The 22,820-nt window shown below is 41.3% G+C and overlaps 1 protein-coding gene across 2 annotated transcripts; it reads right to left on the reverse strand.

Moving 5' to 3' along the window:
- Positions 1-58: 58 nt before the first annotated feature.
- On the reverse strand, positions 59-11,569 carry pcdh1a (protocadherin 1a). 2 transcript variants are annotated; one of them, XM_053644913.1, is made up of 3 exons: positions 11,110-11,569; positions 3,566-4,384; positions 59-3,000 (listed from the first exon to the last, which is right to left on the reverse strand). In XM_053644913.1, the coding sequence occupies exons 2-3, from the start codon at positions 4,355-4,357 to the stop codon at positions 742-744; spliced, it is 3,051 nt and encodes a 1,016-aa protein (XP_053500888.1). In that variant the 5' UTR covers positions 4,358-4,384; positions 11,110-11,569; the 3' UTR covers positions 59-741. The 2 variants fall into 2 exon arrangements, with proteins under 2 accessions (XP_053500888.1, XP_053500886.1); XM_053644911.1 differs by lacking the exon at positions 11,110-11,569 and having other exon boundaries at positions 3,566-5,417.
- Positions 11,570-22,820: the final 11,251 nt, after the last annotated feature.

Raw genomic sequence — 22,820 nt, forward strand, 5'->3', positions numbered from 1 at the left:
CCCCAACCACCGCACTCCTGCCACCCCCCCAACACACACACACACACACACACACACACACACATCATTCTGCTTCAATAACTTAAAAATTGTTCGCTTGCCTAAAAAAAATTAGGGTGTTGGGTTGGCATCATTCAGCAAAAAGTGTGGAGAACTTGTTCATGGACTTAATAGCAGAAGGTCAAATATGTACCAGTCAAATTACTGACCCTGTGGGTAAAGCGGGAAGCTGACAGATATGCACACTGCACATCCTATCTATGAAAGATAAGAAAGAGAAAAGAGAAAAACTAAGCCTATTATGAAAGGAAAATACTATCTAGTCCAAATGTGGTTTTCTAAAGGATTATATTATTACAAAATGTATTACGGTACACTGTATGTGGAATAACTGCAGCATTATATATCCAGTTTTTCTTATTGCCTGTTTGGGGTTGTGTCTCCGTCAAATTCAACTAGCCAATTTATCTCAGTTTATATCAGTTTATCTGATATTTTAAATAAACAACTAAAGCAAACTGTCGTTTGTATATGACAGTTTACCACCAACTGAGCAGTACCTAAAAGCTATTTTTGGAGCACTGCTGCTCCTCTATTCCCCTGTGCGACAAAACCTGATGGTTAAATGTATTATTCTAGCATTATAGCTCTAATTGTGTGACGTACCTAAAAAAAAAAAGCAGGGAAATAATTACCATGCCAATTATTTAGCAGCTTACGAAAGCATGTGACCACAGTCTTCTAATCTACCAAAGTAAATTCATGGGTAGGATTAATTAATATCATCAGACAATTACATTTGTACACACTTACAGATTTTGTGCTGTATTTTGGCTGACTGGTCTTGTAGCTGTAATCCGAGTACTGGTCAGAGCCGGTAGAGTTGTCATCTCGTTCTGTTCCCACAAAGGTATTGGTGGCGGGGAGCTCCTGGACAGCCTGATGCTTCTGGGAAGCAGATGGAGACTGGGCCTGAAGCTGAATGGAGGGCAACGGTGAATTTGAACGGTAATGCCTGCCCAAGTCAGGGCTGCCAGGTGGGTAGGTCAAGGGTAGGTGGATCCTAGGGCTGTCATTAACCCCATCAATGTTGAACTTCAGACTCTTTTGGAGACTGACCTCTTCATCTTCTCCAAGAGGTTTGGGTGATTTTGGAGGCTTTCCCTTTCTTCCTTTTTTACCCTTAATGCTTTTTGGTCCTTGTTTGGGTGCATACAAGTCCTTGGTCTCCTTTTTGCCAGCTTGATAGCCGCTCTTGGTTTCTCTCTGGAGGCGATGTCTGATGAAGACTACCACTATGATTACAGTGACAACTCCTGCCACACCAGCCAAACTACCATATAGGATGTTGCTTCTCTGAACAGCTAGACCATAGTCAGGGTCACCTGCAATGTCTGTGTCCAGTGGAGTGTATAAGCTATGTCCCACTAGACCCTCCACCAGGCTGACATTGGAAATGGTCTCATTGACATAAATGTGCACCAAGGAAATGGCATGGCGAGAAGGCTTACCCCTGTCACTCACTTTAACTACCAAGCGATGCAGACCTCCATGTTTCCGAGTCAGTTCCTTGGTTAGTTTGATCTCGCCATCAGAGGGTGATATATAGAAGAGCTCATGGGGGTTCCCCCCAGCAATACTATAGACCAGCTCAGCATTGGACCCGTAGTCTATGTCTTCTGCCTCCACCACCTCGACAACACTATCAGGTGCAGTCAGGGGAGACAGACGTTTGAAAGAAGAATTGGAAGGTTTGGTGACAACAGGTGCATTGTCATTCTCATCAAGTACATTGATGGTCACACCAACATAAGATGACCTAGGGGGTTCTCCTCCATCTACTGCTTTGAGTCGGAAACTGTAGCTGCTTTCTTTCTCCCGGTCAAAGGATATACTTGAGAGGATTGTTCCTGTGCCATTCTGGACTACAAACTTTCCGACGTCTGGTTCGACAGAGAGCTGCACTTGGGAATTTTCTCCCTTATCCATATCTAATACAGTCACCATGCCGACTGGGCTCAGTGGTGGCATGTTCTCCAAGACAGAGAAGCTGTAGCTACTAAGCATAAACTTGGGATCGTTATCATTCCTATCCAGTACTTTGATCACAACAGTAGCAGTACCCCTGTGGCTAGGAACACCTTTGTCGGATGCAGTAACACGGAACTCATAACGTTCTTTGTGCTCACGATCAAGTGGGCTCCTTGCTCGTACTTCGCCTGTGCTGGGGTCAATCTCAAACAGCCCCCTTGTTGATGAGTCTGCAACAATGGTATAGATGAGTTCTGCGTTGGTGCCACTGTCTGCATCTACGGCAATGACATCGAGAACCTTCTCCCCCGGCTGGTTCTCTTCAGCAAACTCTATCTCAAACACTGGGGGTGAGAATATGGGAGAATTGTCATTAATATCAGTCACTTGGACTTTCAGGGAGTTGGTGCTGGACAGAGCTGGGTTGCCTGAGTCCACAGCTACTATCTCCACCCGGTAGTCCCTGACTCGCTCAAAGTCCAGAGGTGTGGTGGTCTGCAGAAAGTACTTCTTCTTGTTATCAATAGAGGAATCGCCAGCTGGTCGGAGCTGGAATGGAACATCCCCTGCTACCACACAGGTCACCACAGCATTTTCTCCCTCATCCTTATCTGACACTTGCACCAGTGCCACCGCAGTGCCCACTGGCATGTCCTCTGAGATGTTTGCCACCCCATCGCTATGGGTCCTAAGACCAATACCACGGATCTCCACAGCTGGTGCATTGTCATTCTGGTCAGTTACTTCAACAGAAACATATGTTGTTGAGCTTTTAGGTGAGGGACCTCTGTCCCGTGCAATAACATGAAATTTTAAGCTGTTGATCTCCTCACGATCCAACGAGCCTTTAACATATATGATGCCTGTGGAACGGTCAATCTGTAGCAGCTTTGGCACTGGATCACCGGCTTGATGGATGATGTATTCGATTTCACCATTTGGACCCAGATCTGAGTCATTGGCTTTGACCTGTAAGTGTAAAAATAAGTTGTCAGTAATCAAACAAGTAATTAAAAGTCATCAGAACTTTATTGAGAATGAAATGGTCTTGATGTTCTCATCTAAAAACTCTAAAGTCATGAGAAAAATGGCCACACACATGAAAAAAACAGAAAACACCCTACATAAACAGATGCATTCCTAAAACTTGTTTCGGAGCACCCCATTCTCATTTGTAAAGTAATTTAAAAGATAACTCAGAGTTTGGTTACATGATTTAAAGTCTCTGAAAAACCAAAAAAATTGAAGACAAGAACTTGTTACATCAGAAATTGTACTCATAAACAAAAATAAAAAGCATATAAAAAGGATAGAGTTGCTCTAGGAGGAAAAAAACCTGTTAATTTATACTAGATTTTTCAAGCAATTAACCCAGGAAACCATACACTGCTCTGTTTATAAAAAGCATCAAAGTAAAAAAGTGAGGCAGTTGTAGGTATTGAAACAGCAGTGCTCATTAAAACATCTCCTACTCTCCTTTTCTTCTCTTGCTGAGATGTAAAGGTTAATTGTTGTGTACTGTATATGTTTTTACCTGTAACACAGAGTGTCCAACAGGACTGTTTTCTGAAACCTCTGCTTCATAGGACGATTTCTCAAACTTGGGTGCGTTGTCATTGGCATCAGTGATGACGACTCGCAGCAAGGCACTACTATAACGAGGTGGGCTTCCCCCATCCACTACTTTGATGGTTAGGTCATAGGAGTCTTTCAACTCCCTGTCCAGGTTTCCCATCACAATGAGCTGAGGCAATTTCTCACCCCTGTCATCTGCCACTTGTAAGCCAAAGAGTGCAACAGCCTCTGGTCCGGCAGTAAGGGTATAGTCAGCTACACCATTACGCTCTGTATCTTTGTCAGTGGCCAGCGGGATGGAGAAGGTGGCACCCATGTGAGTGTTCTCCTGCACAGAGAGCGTGAGGACAGGTGAGGGAAACTGTGGGGTGTTATCATTGATGTCAAGCACCTCGATCCGTCCCTCAATCAGCCGGGGGCTTTGGTTCTGGATGAGATCCGTGACAGATACCTCAAACTCCAGAAAGCACGGCTTTCCTTTCATCCGACAATCCTTCAGCGTCTCTCTGTCTATGGGGATTTCAGTGGTGAAAATTTCCCCTGTTTTGCCGTCCACCCGCAGGTAAGGGGCGCCCACCTCCAGCTTGTACAGATGTCCAGAGTCAGGTAAGCCCTGATCAGCCGCCAGACTACCTATCAGGGTGCTTGGCGGCTGCTCTTCACGCATACGGTACAGTATGCCACCCAGTGTGCCACGCCCAAAGTTCAACACTAATGCCCATAGCAGATACAGTCCCACTGAGAAGTCCATGATGTGCCAGGGAGGTAGCACCTTAGTCTGGAAAACATAAAGAATGAGAAAAAAAAAATAGGTTGAATCATAAACAAGGGTGTAGCGCATAAACATTATCAACAGCACTGAAATAGATATTTCAACATTACAAATTCCAGGATATAACTGATCTGTATTTTGTGTACACGGTAAACAGTAAATCCAGGTAAAAAAAAAAAAAATCATTTTGGGGGAAAATGGGTTTTAATTCCCTGTAACCACTAAAAAGCTTCCATTGTCATTATCTTGCATTCTTTACCATAGGTATTTATTTATAAAAACATACCTTTTCAATATATTATTCAATACTGAATGAGTTTTTATAGAGGAATTCAATGGCATGAAATATTCTACATTCCTCTGACACAGCATATCATAATATTCTTCAATTTAGCCCATGCAACAAATTCAGTGTTTCTCCGAAGACTCATCCTCATTAATGCCACCAGGAAACTGCTAATTATTACCCTTTTGAATGGCTGTCCAAGATAAGCTGCTTTCGGAAATTAATGATTTAACACCAGTAATAAGGCAGTTCTTAATGGGCTTTTTATTAAGAATGTATGGGTGACTGTGCTCAAAAACAACAGCTCAGCACAGTTTCCATTATTTACAACCTCACTAAGACCCAGCTCATAACTGGATTGTAATGTATTTCTCCCCAACATGTATTTAACTTAACACAAAATTTACTAGCGATGACTGTCTTATTAGCGTGGAAGACTATGACTCAAGGAGAGATTACTTAAGCGAGGGTTTTCAATTCATCCATAACGCTAAACTGGAGGAGTGCTGATGAGATGACAGATGTGGTTAAGCAGAAGAATATTTACACAGCAGGCCACTACTGAGCATCGCAGAGTGAAACCAATCCTTTAAGATATTTAACTCAAACAAACACTGTTCCCCAGTACTCCAGTCACAGAGCCAAGCCTTTAACTGTAAACTTTAAGAGCGATCTCCATTTGATCTCGGCTCTGCTGTTGCAAAGCTAATTTACACACTGTAATGGTAATGAAGGATTTCTAACCTGCTATGCCTCCCTTAATGAATACCCTCTATTGTAGTGTCTGCTTTCATCCACATTCCCCAAGCTGAGGCATTCTCTTTTTCAGCCTCCACATTATTTTCAGACTTTAATTATTTCCTCGGTGAGCCTATTCCTTGTTGTTAGTTGAAAGAGAAGCAGATTGTTTATTGAGTCGAGTCTTAATGCTTTGACAGATCACTCCTTGACGAAACTTGTACACCTATGTGTAAACAAAGTACCAATGGCACACTGGTATGAACTGAGATCAATACGGTGCTGCACCATCATGCGATCGCTCTTGGTCTGAAGCGAAGCAAATCAAATGAGCGGAACACAAAATAGCTAAACACCGGAAAGCACTGTAATCCAATCAGAAATCCAATTCCTCTGTATCTGCCGGGATTGGGATTGCAGCATATTGACAATCTAACTGCCCATTTATTGATGTGCTGTTGTTGTTTGTTTTGTTTTTTTGCATTTGCAGGTCAGCCTAGTGCCCATTTGTTTAGAAAGATTACATGTGATTAGAAAGTGGGGCATAAAGCCCACTTTCTAAAGGCCCAGGCAATAACTCTGTCTGCTTCAAGCTATGAGTGGAGAATCTTCACAAAAAGGTTAATGACTGCCTGGAGACATGTTACATGAACTAGAACAATACTTTTTTGGAACAATATTACAGATATAAATATAAAAATATAGCTCTTTTTTTTTTTTTTTTTTTTAAATGTGTGACACAAGTCTAGATGCTTATTTGCTTTCTGAATTTGAAATAAAACCAATAAATCATGACTAGATGAACCTACTAAAACATGACAACCTGCTGCAAAACCCATCAATCTCACACGATTCACAATTCACTTTATGTCTGAGTCTTTAGTTCATGTACTTTTGACACACTGCAGACCGTTTCTGTTTGACAAACAGATCAGACTTAAAACACTGCTTTACTTTACTGTAGTAAGTAGCATTAGCCTATGTGGATTTATGCTATATTTATAATAACTTGTAGATACATTATCTGACATTAAACATGTACTTGTCTACAGACACAGAGGCTCTAAGGCAACTCTTAATGCCTATGAGGAAGGAAACCTGATCCTAACTTCTTCCACTTTATTCTTTAGATTGTGGGGGGTTTTTTTTCTGCTTACACTTCGGCCATGTATACCAACTCAATGTCCAACTTCATCAATCAACTGGAGAACACAAATCCCTGAAAGATAGTCAATACATTTCCACAACAGCCAAGGCAAACAAATGTCTTCCTGCATTTGTCTTCCCACATTTTTGCCCAAACCAGAATAACCTTAAACCTTCAAAAAATTCTCGAAACATTCTTAAGATAAGAGACTTGCCAAACTCGCCCTCGTGTCCACATGCTCTGTGGTAAGATAAGAGCTTTCAAAAGTGCTAAGCGCACAATATAAAATGTTGTTGATTTTGCATTATTCATAGTTGCCACCACATAAACGCCTATGCTAACACTTTTTAATTCAACTGTAAGACAGGAAAGATTTTTCTTGTTTGTTTTTTTTTTTTTTCTCCATTTGGCAGGCGCTTTTATCCTAAGCATGGGTGTGGAGCAAAATCCAAATCCGTCTGAGGATTAAAGTCCAACAATGGCATTCTGGCAGTCCTGGGGTTTGAACTCATAACCCTACGCACCTAGCAACCATCATGCCCTCAAATCTGAGCCTAGGAATGGGCGATGTGACAAAAATATCATATGATTCTTGAAAGCATTTCCATGATGATATAAATGCATCAGTGATATAAATGTTTGCTAAGAAACTTCCAGTAGTGCTGCAAGTGATTTATATATATATATATATATATATATATATATATATATATATTTATATATATATATATATATATATATATATATATATATATATACACATATACTTAAAAACTGTGTTTAAAGATCATTTAATGTAGTGTCTGTAAAAATATATTATTTAAAATTGGTATAATGTTACCATCAGGAACAGTAATTCTCTGGCCAGCACATTACTAGCATGGTGTCGTAGTAGTCTCAAGTGAAATAGTAGCTGGTTAAGTTAATTTTATGCTCTAAAACAGCATTTGAACAGTGAACAGAACTTTCCAGTGATTTCATAATATTTCAGTATAATTCTCTTGACGAGAAGAAAGCAAACCATCCAAATTCTTCTTGAGAAACTCTATTAGTTATCTAACTCTACATTTCACTGCACGGCTGCAGGACTACTTAACTATGAATCAACCTGGAATTGAAATGCTTTATATGCTAAGCACCTATCAGGTTAAAAATATAATTACATTTAAAAGCAAATTTCCCATTTTAATGGCTTTAATTGTCGACTCTTACCCAACTGTAGCATAGTTTTCTTTTAGGCTGCTCTACACAGTACGATTTTCACCACAATATTACTGGGGGATAAAACCTATTTGGTCATGAGGTAAGATGAGGTTGATGGTGTCAGAATGATAATACGACGGCTAATTTAGTGCCGTTGCAACCAATCAAGATGGCCGACAATCAAGTTCTGGCATCGTCTGAACAATTTGGATGTGAACGTTGCTACAACGCGTGTCTAAAAAGATCAATGAATCTTAAATTAACAAATCTTAGTCATTCAACACACAACACATTCTCTTCCAGCTAACACCAGATGGTAGGATTATAAATCATTACAGTATACAGGTGTAGAAGAGTAAAGACAAGCAGTATGGAGTGTGTTGAAAGGATATTCGCTATAAGCGGATTATGAAAAGTAGCACAGGACAGTCTTTATGATTATAGCAGCAGTTCCTAGGTAGACTTGTACAGTATCCAGGTGAGATTATAGGATGAAGCGAAGGTTGGACTTGTTGGGCCGTGGATTGTTTTTGGGCCGTGTGAATCTGTAGGGTATCCGTGTACGTGTTTCCTTGTAGCTGGTAACCTTATCAGTTGAACCTGTAATATGTATCTTCCATCCATCCATCTTCTGTACCACTTATCCTACACAGGGCCGCATGGAGCCTATCCCAGGAGACTTGGGGCACAAGGCGGGGGACATCCTGGATGGGGTGCCAACCCATCGTAGGGCACAATCTTTGCGTACACATCTTTGGACTGGTGGAGGAAACCCCCGAAGCATGGGGAGAACATGCAAACTCCACACACGCTTGGGAATCGAACCCCCAAACCTGGGCGTGCGAGGCAAACATGCTAACCACTAAGCCACCGTACCCCCTAATATTTACCTGGAAATGTGGACATATTTTACCTTTAAATGTACACTACTAGGTAAACGATACATACTATAGCTACAGCAGATGCACCCTTAAGAGTATCACCTCAGCGTCGAAGATTGGTTCAGTTCAGTACACTTTTTTTTTCTAAGAGTGTAAAGCAGCTTGTATTGAAGGATTGAATAAACTGACATACAAGTAAGTGACCATGCTTGCTTTGACTAAACAGGTCAACATGCTGCATTAACCAAACATTTAATCTTTGTCACGCTCAAGAAAGGTTTCATTGTGTTTATGGGCGTTGTTTCCAAACCAGAAGTGTATAACGGGCAGTCTTTGCAAATTCACACACTCATGAAGATGAATTCTTCAACGTGGATGTGGTGGTATGGGGTGGAGGTCATTGCAGGGGGTAAGGGGTAGAGGGTAGGGGGAGTAGTCACAGCTCAGACAGAATGTCTACATCGCTGATAAGGAGGTGCTGAAGAGAGATATGGTAAAAAAAAAAAAAAAAAATCTTCTCAAATTAAACGAGTGAGCTTTATCTCCAGTGAAATGATTCCTGTGTTATTACATAGCACTATTATGTACATATAAAACAAAGTGCCTATTACCATATAATAGGTTGGAACCTGAGTCTTAATGATACTTAATGATAATGAGATCTTATGGGATGCTCTGTTTTGCCAGCAGTGATGCTCAACAAAAGCAGAAGCCAACCATTTTTGGGTACTGCCATATGACATTTCAACAATTCCACCCTTTATTCCAGGTCTCCGTTAGTAATCCTCGCAAGAAAAACACATGTTGATGCACTGGCTCCATTTCCAAGCCAACACCTTTTTGTTCAACACCTGAAACCTAATATGCATATAAACGCACGAGCACCTTTCAAATCCCACGGTTCATCTTACCGTAATAATTAAAGTTCATGTTGGACATTTTATCGCTCCTAAGTGTTGTGACCTTTTGGGTTTTTTTTTTGTTGTGTGTATGTGTGTGTGTGTGTGCGTGTGTGTTTTTTCTTCTTTTCCCCGTCATTTTCCCCAGCGCTCTAAATAATCATCTGTTATCGCATTCATTCAAGTTCAACAGGTTTAGCATTTCAGCGTGGCACGCTTCAGTCGTTTATGCGCACTGCTGCTTCGTTCAAATTTCCCCACCAGCGAATCCACTCAACCTTGGCATCTCGTCTCAGAAACGTGCGTTCGCATTAATTAATTTGCGGCGTGCGTGCGTTCGTTCGGTTATTCATCACGACGGCATACTACGAGCACGTAGTCGTCGGAAATTAATTTTATGATCCTTATCTTTAATGCCTCGCATCCACATGATACATATTTCATTAACGATGCAAACTTCATATATTAGTGCGCCTTGATTTATTTTATTTCATTTATTTATTTGATTCTACTACTGCAAGAAGTTTACCACGCTGTTAAAATTGGCCTCTGGGTTCGGATTCGACTTTCCGAAGCGGGCTGCATTTGGTGATCCGTTACGTTTTAAGGCGAATGGATCGGTGAACCTCGAGGACCGCTCTGGGACAAAAGAGGGCTTCTGGGATGCAAATATATACTACAACTACATACGTTAAAAAACGGGTCCTTCGGGGTTTTTATTTCCGAAGCAGGCTGGTGGGTCTGGTGGTCCCAGGGTTGCTTTAAAAACCCATAAGGTTAAGGCGGTGAGCCTGGAGAATCGGACGATGACGGTTCTTGGGGTGTAAACCTCACTTCGTGAGATCTGTTTGAGATTCAGTCCGCATTTTTTTTTTTTTTTTTGCCCATGCAAACCGTGGAAATCAAACACTCTCTAGGTGGATCAGTGTGGTATTAGTCAGGATATATATATATATATATATATATATATATATATATATATATATATATATATATATATGCAGTGTAATGTTACTGGCACGAGCACGAGCCTGCACCCCTATGGGACTGAACATAAAATGGTCCTGCACAAAAAAAAAAAGGTTTCACGCCATGCTTTATGAGCTCTGGTTGTAAAAAGTGACACAGTGTTGCATGCATCCCAATCAAATCGTACCATATCCCCAAAGGACTCACCAATGCAAGGCAAACAAGTGTCAGTGGCCAATTATGCAAGCAATCTGCATCCCAATCCTCCAACGGTTCATCTGAAGCGTAAAACGGCTATCTACATCCAAAACGCATGACACAAACATGACAGGGTTTCCATCCAAGTCGAGATGCACATTTCTGTTTTTTTTTGTTTGTTTGTTTGCTTGTTTGATTTGTGTGTGTGTGTGGGGGGGGGGGGGGGGTGCACAACCGTCTGAACGATTCCCTCAGTCGCAGCTACGCCATTTAGACGGTTCCTCAAGTGAATTCCTCAAGTGACATCCATCCGAAATGGAAAAGGGGGGGAGGGGGAGGGTGGGGGTTACGACAACGACGCTTAGTAACAGCCCGTACGCGATCTTTAAACTTCATAATACCGAGCTTACCTCCGTGGACCACTTTTATCTTTTCTTCGTCACTTCGAGTCGGTTCACTCGGTGTGTCTTGGTGTGAAGGATGGAGATGAAGCCTGCTGCTGTGTCTCCAGAAAGCAAAAAAAAAAAAAAAAAAAAAAAAAAACACCAACACCAAAAACGCCACAGCCCCTCTCATATACACAATCCAGCCATGAAGAGGAGGGGGGGGGGGACGAAGAAGAACAATAATAAGGAGAAAAACAACAACAAAATCCGTCTCGTCGACGAAGAAAATCCGTTAAGTGACCGTTTTATTCGCCTCCGCCATTCTCACGAAGCCCGGCCGCTCGGACAGCCGCAGACGCGCTCTTCAGAAATGTCTGAGACGGATTTACACGAGACGAAGAACAGTTTTGAAATAAAAACGACGTGTGAGAAGTCTTGAGGTTGCTAAACACAGAAACACGACTCACTCGCGGAGTGTCAAGTCAGAGAATCCACACTTTAGCTGAAGATGGTCCCTCTTCAGAAGGAAGAGAGAGAGAGAGAGAGGGGGGGGGGGGGAGAAACGGCACAAGTGTCCCCCACAAATGTTACACCATACTTATCTGACTGCGAAAGCCGGAGGAATTCATTCCTTTTTCTTAAGAAAACGAGCCCAATTTGAGTTTGAATCATGTGTGGAGCTTCTCCTCGAGTGGGGAAAAAAAAGGAAAACTGAGGCGATTCTTTAGCGCTCGGCTGTGCGCGCGCTTCCCGCCGGAACGCTGAAGCGCGAGGAGGAGTTTGAGGATGAAGAGGAGGGGGGGGCAGAGAGAGAGAGAGAGGGGGGTGGGATCTAACGAGTCCCACAGGTTCAGTAACTAGTTTCCTTCAAGACTGTGATGATTCTAATACGTACTAATATTGTATTGAACGAAAATAAACGATAACGAGCCGTTTGTTGTTGCTGTTGTTGTTTTTTGTTTTTTTGTTTTTTAAAAAAATGGCCGTGTTTTCTGTCAGGTCCTGTCACAAACCCGTCAACTCCGCAACGATTTGGCCCGTCAGATGTGGAGATCGGTCGAGTCGTGGGGTCGCGTCGGATATGAGCGCGCGCTGGTTGGTGTGTTTGCGCGGAACAGTTCAGGAGGTGAGGGTGCTCTTTGCTCATTTGGCGCCACCCGCGGGCGCCTCGGTGAACATCGCTGGAGAGCGGGGGAGAGGTGGGACGGAGGGGGGGGGGGGGTCATACACCCAAAAACAAAACAAAAACACACCGGGTCCGAAATCCCATGATCAACATCATACAGACCCTAGACACACACACACACACACACACACACACACACACACACACACACAGAGTGAGAGAGAGAAAGACACACACGCACACTTGTTGCATGAGATCTAACCAATGTGTTAATTGTTTATCAAGCTTGTGTCAGTTTTAATCAGGCAAATTGGTAAAATAAATGAACAGTGTGTGTGTGTGTGTGCGCGCGTGTGTCTGTGAGGACGCCAACTCTTTTCAGCGGAAATAGCTAAAGTGTGCTAAAATGAGGTGCTAAGATGACATCATAGACTAAGTTGCATGTTCATTAATCCGTTAGGATCCTTTGCATATTAAATATATATATATATATATATATATATATATATATATATATATATATATATATATACTGGGAAGAAATAGAGGTAGAGTATAATTATAACCTATTTCTTGTAGTCGAAATCTGTGTTCAAGGCACCACAAACGAACTATATACATATTTACAAAATTCTATCACAAATGCTACCAAAATGAAGCAGTGGTAGCGAGGTGTCAAGAAATAGACAAAGTTTCAAGGAAAACAGTTATAGATGGAATAGCTATGTTTAATTACTTGTAGTTATGACCAAGAAGAGAGTTTAATACAAAGAACAAATATGTGTGCAGGTGGGACAAATCGGTCACTTGGGATAATGGTGATCAGTGTATTTGGTCATTTGGAACAATGGTGATCAGTGATTGGTCATTTGGAACAATGGTGATCAGTGATTGGTCATTTGGAACAATGGTGATCAGTGTATTTGGTCATTTGGAACAGTGGCGATCAATGATTGGTCATTTGGAACAATGGTGATCAGTGATTGGTCATTTGGAACAATGGTGATCAGTGTAATCAGTCATTTGGAACAATGGTGATCAGTGATTGGGCATTTTAACAATACTGATCAATGATTGGTCATGTGAGACATTGATGATCAGCGATTGGTCATTTGCAACTATGCTGATCCATGATTGGCCATTTGGAACAATGCTGATCAGTGCTTGGTCATTTGGAACATTGGTAATCAGTGATTGGTCATTTGCAACAATGCTGATATTTAATTGTTCGTTTTGAACAAAGCTGATCAGTGTAATTGTTCATTTGGAACAATGGTGATCTTTGATTGGTCATTTGGAACAATGCTGATAAGTAATTGGTCATTTTGAACAAAGCTGATCAGTGTAATTGATCATTTGGAACAATGCTGATCAGTAATTGGTCATTTGGAACAATGGTGATCAGTGATTGGTCATTGGGAACATAGGCTTGCATAATCACAACTCAGTCAGGCTGTACACACTGTTTGTGAGTTGATTGAACCAGCTCTTTTAACTCTTAAAACCAGCAGCTGTGATGTGAACTGCAGAGCTGTACCAAGTGCAGGACCATCCTTGGCATATGCTCAAAAACTTGCTGGATATGTTCCTAGGCTGTTTTTTTAAATAAAGCCAAGGGCTCTAAAAAGTCATCTTAAAATCTAACAACAAAGTTGCAAGTTGGCAACACTGCCTTTTATTCAGGCTGCATATTACAGTGGGTTTGAGAAGATCTAACACCCCACCCCCAAGATTTTGTCCCTGTGAGCTGAGCTGAAGTAAACACAATACATTGGGAGAGTTCCTAAGAATTACACTTATACAGTAAATATTTTAATAGTGAACAATAAAACGCATTTGTGCAACTGTGTCAGAAAGAAACACCTGTACAACAGGGTATAAAATTCTTCTTCTTCTACATTGTCTTCAGTTTGATACCCTCAATACAGTAATATTCATTGTCAAAAAAATGAAGTATCTAGGCAAAACAATTTTAATGAATAAGCTAGTTAGCTTGGTTTGTTCATTTAAATGGAACAGTGGAACTGCTCAAAATGTAATTAAATATATTTTTTAATGGAATAAGTGCTAGTCCTTAATTCACTTAAGCACACATCTGCATTGTATAATGCATTCAGGATTCGTGTACAGTCAGTGTAGGAAAAAACTAACCCCTGATATGTCATTATATACACTATGTAGCCAAAACTTTGTGGACATCTGATCATCACAATCTTATGTTCTTTTTGAACATCCCATCCAAATCTAGTCCCCCCCCCTTTCTGTTTTAACGTGCACTCTTCTGGCTCAACTGTTTTGAAACATAGCTGTGAAGATGTGCCCGTTCAGCCACAAGAGCATTAGTGAAGTCATACACTGATATTGGGCGAGGAGGTCTGGGGTGCACTCAGCATTCCAGTTCATCCCAATGGTGTTCAATGGGGTTGAGGTCAGGGCTCTGTGCAGGAAACTCAAGTTCTTCCACTCGATCCTTGCCACATCATGTCTTCATGGAGCGCGCTTAGTGCACAGGAGCATTGTCATGCTGGAACAGGTTTGGGCCTCTTAGTTCCAGTGAAAAAAGTCTTCAATCCTACAGCATACAAATTCATTCACCCATATATAGGTGTGATGGTCAATTATCCTCAAATCTTTGGCTATATAGTGTTTTTCATTTAAGTTGTGCACCATTTATGCAATGCTTACACCAAATATTTGTGCTAGATTAACCACATTTGTTTTGAGTCAGTACAATTGGATTAGCTGCGGCTAATTCAAACTGTTGGGTAACAGCATGACACTCGAATGTTTTTCTGTCAATATTGGGCCACGTCTTGTGTAAGTATATTATTCATTACGAAGAAATAATGAATGTCTGTTTGACAAACCTTCTACCCCAGTATGTTCCAGAAGCCCGAGTGTGAACAATATTATCAGTTTTATCAGGAAATCATGCCTGAGGCGGCAGTGTTTATGAGGGTCACAAGAAGGGGCAAAGCAAGTTAGTACTTGGCAGTAGTGATGTTGGGCTACTTTGATGGTCACTATCCCTGACAGGAAGATCCCAGCATGTCTTTCAGTTTAAACTCTGACCCCATATGATTTCAGATACACTCTGGATCTCAAAAGTGTGTCTACTTTCTCTCTTTCCTTCATTTTCAGCATGTAAAGGGAAAGCTTTTTCAGTAAAAACTAGATGTGTGCAGGATTGGTTTGTTTTTTTTTATATCTGGCCCTTTGCCCACACGAAGGTTAAAAAACCCCAAGCTCCCGTAACTTTTATGTTGGGTCCTGTGAGTCTTGTGGTATCCCAGTCCCAATGCATACCTCTAGTAGACACATACCATCATTTATCTGGCAGTACAGCAAAACTGTTAAGTACATTCTTAGCAAAAAGCATACTTCTTTATCTATACTCACCAAAAAAAGAAACGTCCCTTTTTCAGGAGACGGTATTTTACAGATAATTTTGTCAAATCCAAATAAGCTTTACAGATCTTTATCGGAAAGGGTTTAAACGATGTTTTTCCTGCCTGTTCAATGAACCGTAAACAATTATTGCACATGCACCTGTGGAACAGTCCTTAAGACATGAACAGTTTACAGGCGCTAGGTGATTAAGGTCACAGTTACAGTAACGTAGGACACTAAAGAGACCTTTCTACTGACTTTGAAAAACACCAGAAAAAAGATGCCTATGGTTCCTCCTCACCTGCATGAACATATCATAGACCTGCTGCAGGGAGACATGAGGACTGCAGATGTGGCCAGAGCAATAAACTGCAATGTCTGTAATGTAGGATGCCTAAGACAGTGCTACAGGGAGACAGAAAGGACAGCTGATCGTCCTCGCAGTGGAAAATTACATGTAACCGTGTGTGTCCACACCAGACGTGATCGAGAACTTGCAAACGCCTTGGTGGAAGAGTGAGGGAACATCTCACAGCAAGAACTGACAAATCTGGTGCAGTCCATGAGGATGAGATGCACTGTAGTACTTAAAGCAGCTGGAGGACACACCACATACTGACTGTTACTTTTAATATTCCCCCCCCCCCCACCCCCCTTTGTTCAGGGACTCGTTATTCCGTTTCTGTTCCTCAAACGTCGGTGAAACTTGTTCAGTTTATGTGTCAGTGGTTGAATGAGTTCATGTTCATACAAATATTTACACATGTTAAGAAATTTGCTGGAAATAAAAGCAATTGAATGTGTAGGGACATTTATTTTTTTTTGCTGGGTATATAAACATACATAGCTAACTGGCTAATTTGTAGCTAAATAGCACAGTAATGCACAAGAAAGTTATGTCAGCTGTTGTACAGAATATTTGACTACATAAAACCCTAATTAAGCAACTAAAATATCATATTCTTTAATTTATCTATTTTTTAAAAGCAATTGGGCAATTGGGTCAGGTTACACGGCTTTCTCTCTACAGTGATCTATAGTGGTGTTGACACAATCCCTCATCTGATGATCCTTTGGGCTGATAAAGTACTAGAACAACCCCTATGATGGCAACAGGGATTCAACCAGGGCAATAGTAATAAGAAGTGGGACAGTGCAGGAAAGGTGTCCCCTGAACTGTCTGCAATATGGACTCAACAGCTCTCTTGTAAAGCTTTGGAGATGATCACAATATTGCCAGGGGATACATTATTTCTTTTCAGCTGTAGTTTAATGATGCGTATGGACATTTGTCTAAAAATACATCTGTTCTGCCATTGGCCTTCTGCTGAGTCAATACACTTATAACCTAATGGTGGTGTGCCAAGGCCTTTGGCAGGATGTGAACACTCTCTGATTTATCTAAATGGTATGTTTACATTTCAAAAAATGCTTCATTTACTAGTTTATATATATATATATATATATATATATATATATATATATATATATATATATATATATATATATATAAAATAACAATACAATTGCAGATATATTTAATCATACACACACACACACACAATATATATATATATATATATATATATATATATATATATATATATATATATATATATATTTGCAATTGTATTGTTATTAGCATATTTCCATTGGGGTTCCTACAGTTAATATGAAATTGGGGAAACATTCAGACGTGTGTAATGTTCCCAGTTCGCATCAAATTGTAATTAACAGAAAGTGTATCAGTGGGTAAAATAAAAATGATTAGACACTCAAGATGTCCGCTGCACATGCTGAAATTGAATGTCCATCTTAAGTCCTTTGTGTGTGCTTTATATTTAATATTGTTCACCTGTACATAATCTTAACTTAATGGTTCAAATTAAGGCAACGTTTCCGAAGTGCCCTGCATGTTTTGGTATACACTTCACGTCTCCTGCAGCAGGAGTACATTTTCTGGCCACCTGATGCTGTCTGCTAAACGAGGAGGAGCTCTGAAACGGGGCAGAGACAGCAGGCTGTCTGTGCTCTTCAAAACCCACGACAGACATCTAAGCATTTGTGGCTGGAAAGCACTCATTTAATTACTTCCACCACGCTGCGGCAGCTCTGTGAGAGCTCAGGAAAAAACAGGGGTATGTTACCGTACAGACAGAATTGCAGCAATAGCTGACACAATAGCAGCCTTTCAGGATCCACAGCAGAGCTCCTTATTAAACATATACCCCCTATCGGTTTTGGACAATCTGTTAGAAGATTTTTTTTTTAAAAACACAAAAAACTTATTTGCTGGGTTTCCAAGCCGCCAACGGGTCAGTGGAAACGAGTGTAAACACAGAGAATGACCAGGGATGCTGCAAAACAACTTCAGACCACACACATTTCCCCAGGATCGATCATGAAATGATGATGATCAGCAGTTGGAAAGCCCACCTTGTACCCAAGCTTCATGATGAAAGCAAGAAAAAGAAACCTATATCAAACACCTCCGGCATGTGATCCAGGCTTCTCGAACAATCCTCATTAGTGGCAAACAAACAGCTGTTGGCTTGCTTCTCCTGGGCTCTCATTAAGTGCTGCCTGTCATCCACTTCCTGACTAACACCCAATCAGGGTACTAAACCAAACTGTACCCGCCCATCGGGGTTCAAGGTAAGCCTCGGATGAGGCAGCATTCCCAGCATTCTGATGAATGATTTATTTCATGAAAGACTAAGGTTGTACATAGAGCACTACCAACTCACAATTTTTTTTAGTTATCTTACGTAAGTATTGCCAGACATGAACCAAGATCCAACAACGATGGATCAAACTTTCACCTTTTGCTTTCACTTATATTTTTGTCTACATCTGCGTTCCATTGCTCGCCATCTCCTTTATGGATGCAAATTCCCAGCTCTAATGAAAGGTGAGACTCTCTGTAAAATCACAAGGCCTTTGTTCTCTGATTGTGAAATCGTTATGACTCACTCGCCTCTCAGTGCTCGGTAATGACAGCCACCCGCCGTCAATCAGCGCTAATCAGAAATATTCAAAGGGAATAAAACTGCAAAATGGGCTTGCTCGGTCCTTGAGGGGGGTTATGCTGTGGTGAGTGCACAACAGCACAAACAATGCAGTTTGATTATGCAGATTTTGAGGTGGTTTGGAGAGCTTGATATTTTCTTAAGTCTTTAAGATGTACGTGTGAAAAAAAATTTGACAGAAACTGTCTGTCACTTTCTCTTCTCTCTTTCTCTCTCGCTTATCTCTAGCGAACGCTAACTGTTTTGCCCACTCTGTTGAACCTGATCTCATTAAAAAAAAAGTACAAATACAACCAAATAAAAGTTGAACTTAAATTTTCTATGAATATAAGTGGTACAATGGTTCCGTGGGTAGCAATGGGTTCGATTCTTCATCATGAATGTTCTCCCCATGTTCGTTTCATCTGGTTTTTCTGGTTTCCTCCCAAAAACATTCTGCTAGGTGGATAAGCTACACTAAATTGCCCCTTGGTGTGAATGATTTTGTGAATGTTTGTGTGATGCCCTGGCATCCCATTCAGAGTGTATTCCTGCCTCACGCCCAGCGTTCCCAGTACTCCGGGATGCACCATGACAATGACCAGGATAAAGCTCTTAGTGAAGATGAATGAATCAAAGAATGAATGAAGTAATAAAAAAAACCAAGGCTAACTCCATCCCTAATCCTAACCCTAAACTTCTTAGCATTAAAGCCTCAACATGAGACATGTTGATTCTCTCTCGCCTAGTTTTTCTTCTCTTCCTTCCTATTTTCCTTCCTTCCTTCCTCTCTCTCTCTCTCTTTTCTCTCCTTATATCTTTTCAAAAGGATTTTATAGAATATGAATTGAAAAGGCTCACTGCATGTGTCTGCATATTTTGTTCTGAACATTTCTGAGAGAACTATTCAGTCAGAGAAAAGTTCTGTGGGTTTGGGATTCAGCCCTGCAGGCTAGCCGTGCAGCAAGGCCACTGGAGAACAATTAACTGAGCTTATAAACCAATCCTTCCAGAGTCATTTTTGAACTTTGAGTTCAGGGTCAGTCGGCATGTAACCGCAGCGAACCAGCTCTCATCCTTCAGTGTACATAGGGATTTCTGTCCAAAATAGCAGATGCAATGCATGCTCAGAAACAAACATCGATGGATCTATTACAGTCATGAACATAGCACTTTGAAGTAGTTCAAAGCGAAAACCTGCGAAATGCATCCACCAGCTGCTTTCGCTCAAACGTTATTTCTACTATCACGTTGCTAATCGCCTGGAAGGTTGCGTAGTCAGACCTGTGGCAGATGTTTCCCCGGTGAACACTTGGTTTTGATCCTTTAGTTGTGAAATGAGGTGGTTTGATTTCTTTGTTATAAAAGATGATCATCAGACAATTGCCTGTTCCGTACCCCCTGGCAGAGGAGCTCGTTTTCTTTTCCACTGAGAGCTAAGCCGATCTGTAATATGAGAGATGGTGGAAGTCCAAAGCAAAACGGAGAACGCTTGGAATGCTGGAAGTGCTCAAATGGCCCTGGTGGCCCCATCACTCCAATGATCTGTCTCTTCTCTCTCTCTCTCTCTCTCTCTCTCTCTCTCTCTGGCTTGAAGCAATAGTTGTGCTCTCGATGACCGTCCAGCATCACTAAGAAGACGGTTAAATGAAGGCCTTCATCAAGGGCTTGAGCCACCAAAATAGAACCCTCCTACAGTGCACGACTAAAAGGAAATTATGGAAGCCTTTCATTGCAGCACAGATTAGCGTTCAATATGATATAATGGCGCTCTTATATCACATGGTAATTATAAATCCTACCTGTGGCGGTTGCAAATCAATGAGCTCCAAATTATAATGGGAACAATTAGGGTCCTTGAGAGTAGCTACAGTATTTGTGTGAGGCGAGTATTTGTGCGTGTGCTCAGGTGCTACGATGTCCGATGCCGAAACTTCCGTTTCTTGCTGCTGTCATCGTCTTTGTTTTGGGCACAAGCGGGGGCTGCGAGCAGAGGAGTTCATTTGCATGGAAATTGTTGTTGATTGCGAATAAAGCATGTTTCCCTGTATGTACTTAAACAATTCCATTGAATGCTGAGCGAGTAGCAAGAACACATTAGACAAAATCAGATCAGTTATTCATATCGTGCTGTGATTGCAAATGTTTTTTAAATTGCAGCTACAAAGGACCATCACGGACTTGAATACATAACACAGTATTTAGCACAATAAGTCTTCTGATGCCAGACAGGCAAAAACTTTTGCTGAAAGTTCAATTGAACCTTTTTTGTTATCCTCTGCAATGTTAATATGGCCTTGCTCGATTCTCGAGCCAGTGTTGTCATTCAGAGGAAGAGAATTGTAATATTCTGTTGCAGTTACTTGAATAGTGTTGTGTCATTTCATTTATCCGACATAATTGCTTTCTCTTGGTCAATTGCCAGTGACAAATATTAGATAGTTGCAAGCATGATTCTGTCAGTCCTTATCTGCCTCCATGTCTCTGATAATTGCGTTTGGCCTTTACATCTCAGAGCAGCAAAAACAAAACCAAAAAAAAAAAAGGCGAGTAATTGATTTTTCTCCCATTTGTGAGATATGAGGATCTTATTTGCTCTGAGACGCTGCTTCCGCATCAATGAAGCTGTTAGGCATCTTGCTGATGTCTTTGATAGGTAAACCTGTGCATGCGTGAGTGTGTTTGCACATACACTTTCATGGCAGCCAAAGGATCAATGTGTCATTTTGTCCTAATAGTATGGATTCCTACGGTAAAAACAGGAAATCCACACACCCTTTTGTTTGTAATAATAAATGAGCATTGTATTTTTTTTCTCCCTGGATAGTAACCTCTAGCAACACATTCAACGTGTTTATACTGAAGTATCTGTGATGTGTTTAGTGTTTCTGGTGCTAATTTGTTGGTTGGTGCTATATTTTGAGACGTTAATAGTTGTGTGTCATGCTGGTGTCACGGGGGACGTTGTTATTGCTGGCACAGTTACAGTGGTGCTTAATAGGCCGGGGGGGGCTGGGGGGGGCGTGAATTCAGCGATCTCAAACAAATTTTCTCACTCATCATTTTCCCACCGAGTTCAACGTCATATTAACGGGCACTCCAACGTAGAAATAGTTTCGAATTTGAGTTGGAGCGAATGCAGGACTCAATAGCGTAGATGCAACGCAGCTATGCAGCAGAGACTTGGCTAGTTAGCGATCTACGAGTGGACGAGTGCGATGGCGTTTGACAGCAGTATTAAAATGAAAGCTGAAGCTGCTGCTGCATGGCAGTCTTTAGACAGAGATGGCTTTAGGCAGAGATTTAGCAAGGGCTAAATCCCACTGCACCACTTTCAGCAGGTACTCGACTCTTGGACGCCATTGAAAATCATGTGTTAATTAAAAAGATTACTACTATTCAGGGTGTAGCTTTCCTTTAAACTGGCAAGACTCGCACTTGTCAGAAAGCCGCAGTGCTGCATGGAGGACGGAGCTGTTTCTGAGGACAGAGGATAAATACCAAAGAGTGCAAACAAACAGCTATCGCAAAAATAGTATATGAGCATCCGAGCCAGGATGTGTACTGTTCAGCAATGTTTAAGTCGTTCCCCTGGCTGTCAGCCGATGCTGCTGTGGCAGAACCAAAGCCCTGGCCGTTTGTCTCTATGAGAAATGCCATGTCAGCCAGCCCAGATGAGCTTTTAAATGACTGTCACTTCTCCTTCTATTTCAAATGGCTGTGTGTTATGGCATCCTATAGGCATTCACTTTATTTACGACCTTTACCCTACGCCACTTTCATTTATGGGCCAGAATATAAACTTGAGCAAAAAAAAAAAAAAGGTAGGGAGAGATTTGGCCTTGTGTTTTCCCAGCTAGGCAGCCTTTTCTTTTACAGCGTGAATAGCAAGCAAGGGAGCCGTGGCGTCTGCTCATTAAAAGCACATTACTGTTTAATAAGTGCGGTGAAGCTGAGAGGGAGGTGTGTGAGATGAGAGGATATGGGTGTGGGAAGATTGTAGAAGTTTGTTAAAAAAAAAAAAAGAAGTGAAAATGGGTACAGCGAGTATAGGAAGAATGAAAACGAGCGCTGTGTACTTGACAGGACCAGGTGGCCTGTAGGGAGCTAGGTCAAATGGAACACTCTGAGAGTTAATTAAACCACTGCTATGCTGGAGGTAAGTTGGGAACTAGGCGCATACGCACTCTGGAAAGGTTGATAAGACAATG

The sequence above is a fragment of the Ictalurus furcatus genome, chromosome 16, assembly GCF_023375685.1.
Source record: "Ictalurus furcatus strain D&B chromosome 16, Billie_1.0, whole genome shotgun sequence".
Taxonomy (NCBI): Eukaryota; Metazoa; Chordata; class Actinopteri; order Siluriformes; family Ictaluridae; genus Ictalurus; species Ictalurus furcatus.

Coding starts and splice junctions, on each gene's coding strand:
- pcdh1a (XM_053644911.1), bottom strand. CDS start 4,564: ATGATTTTTTTTTTTTTTACCTGGATTTACTGTTTACCGTGTACACAA. Junction 3,001..3,565: donor TTGGACACTCTGTGTTACAG/GTAAAAACATAT, acceptor TTACACTTACAG/GTCAAAGCCAATGACTCAGA.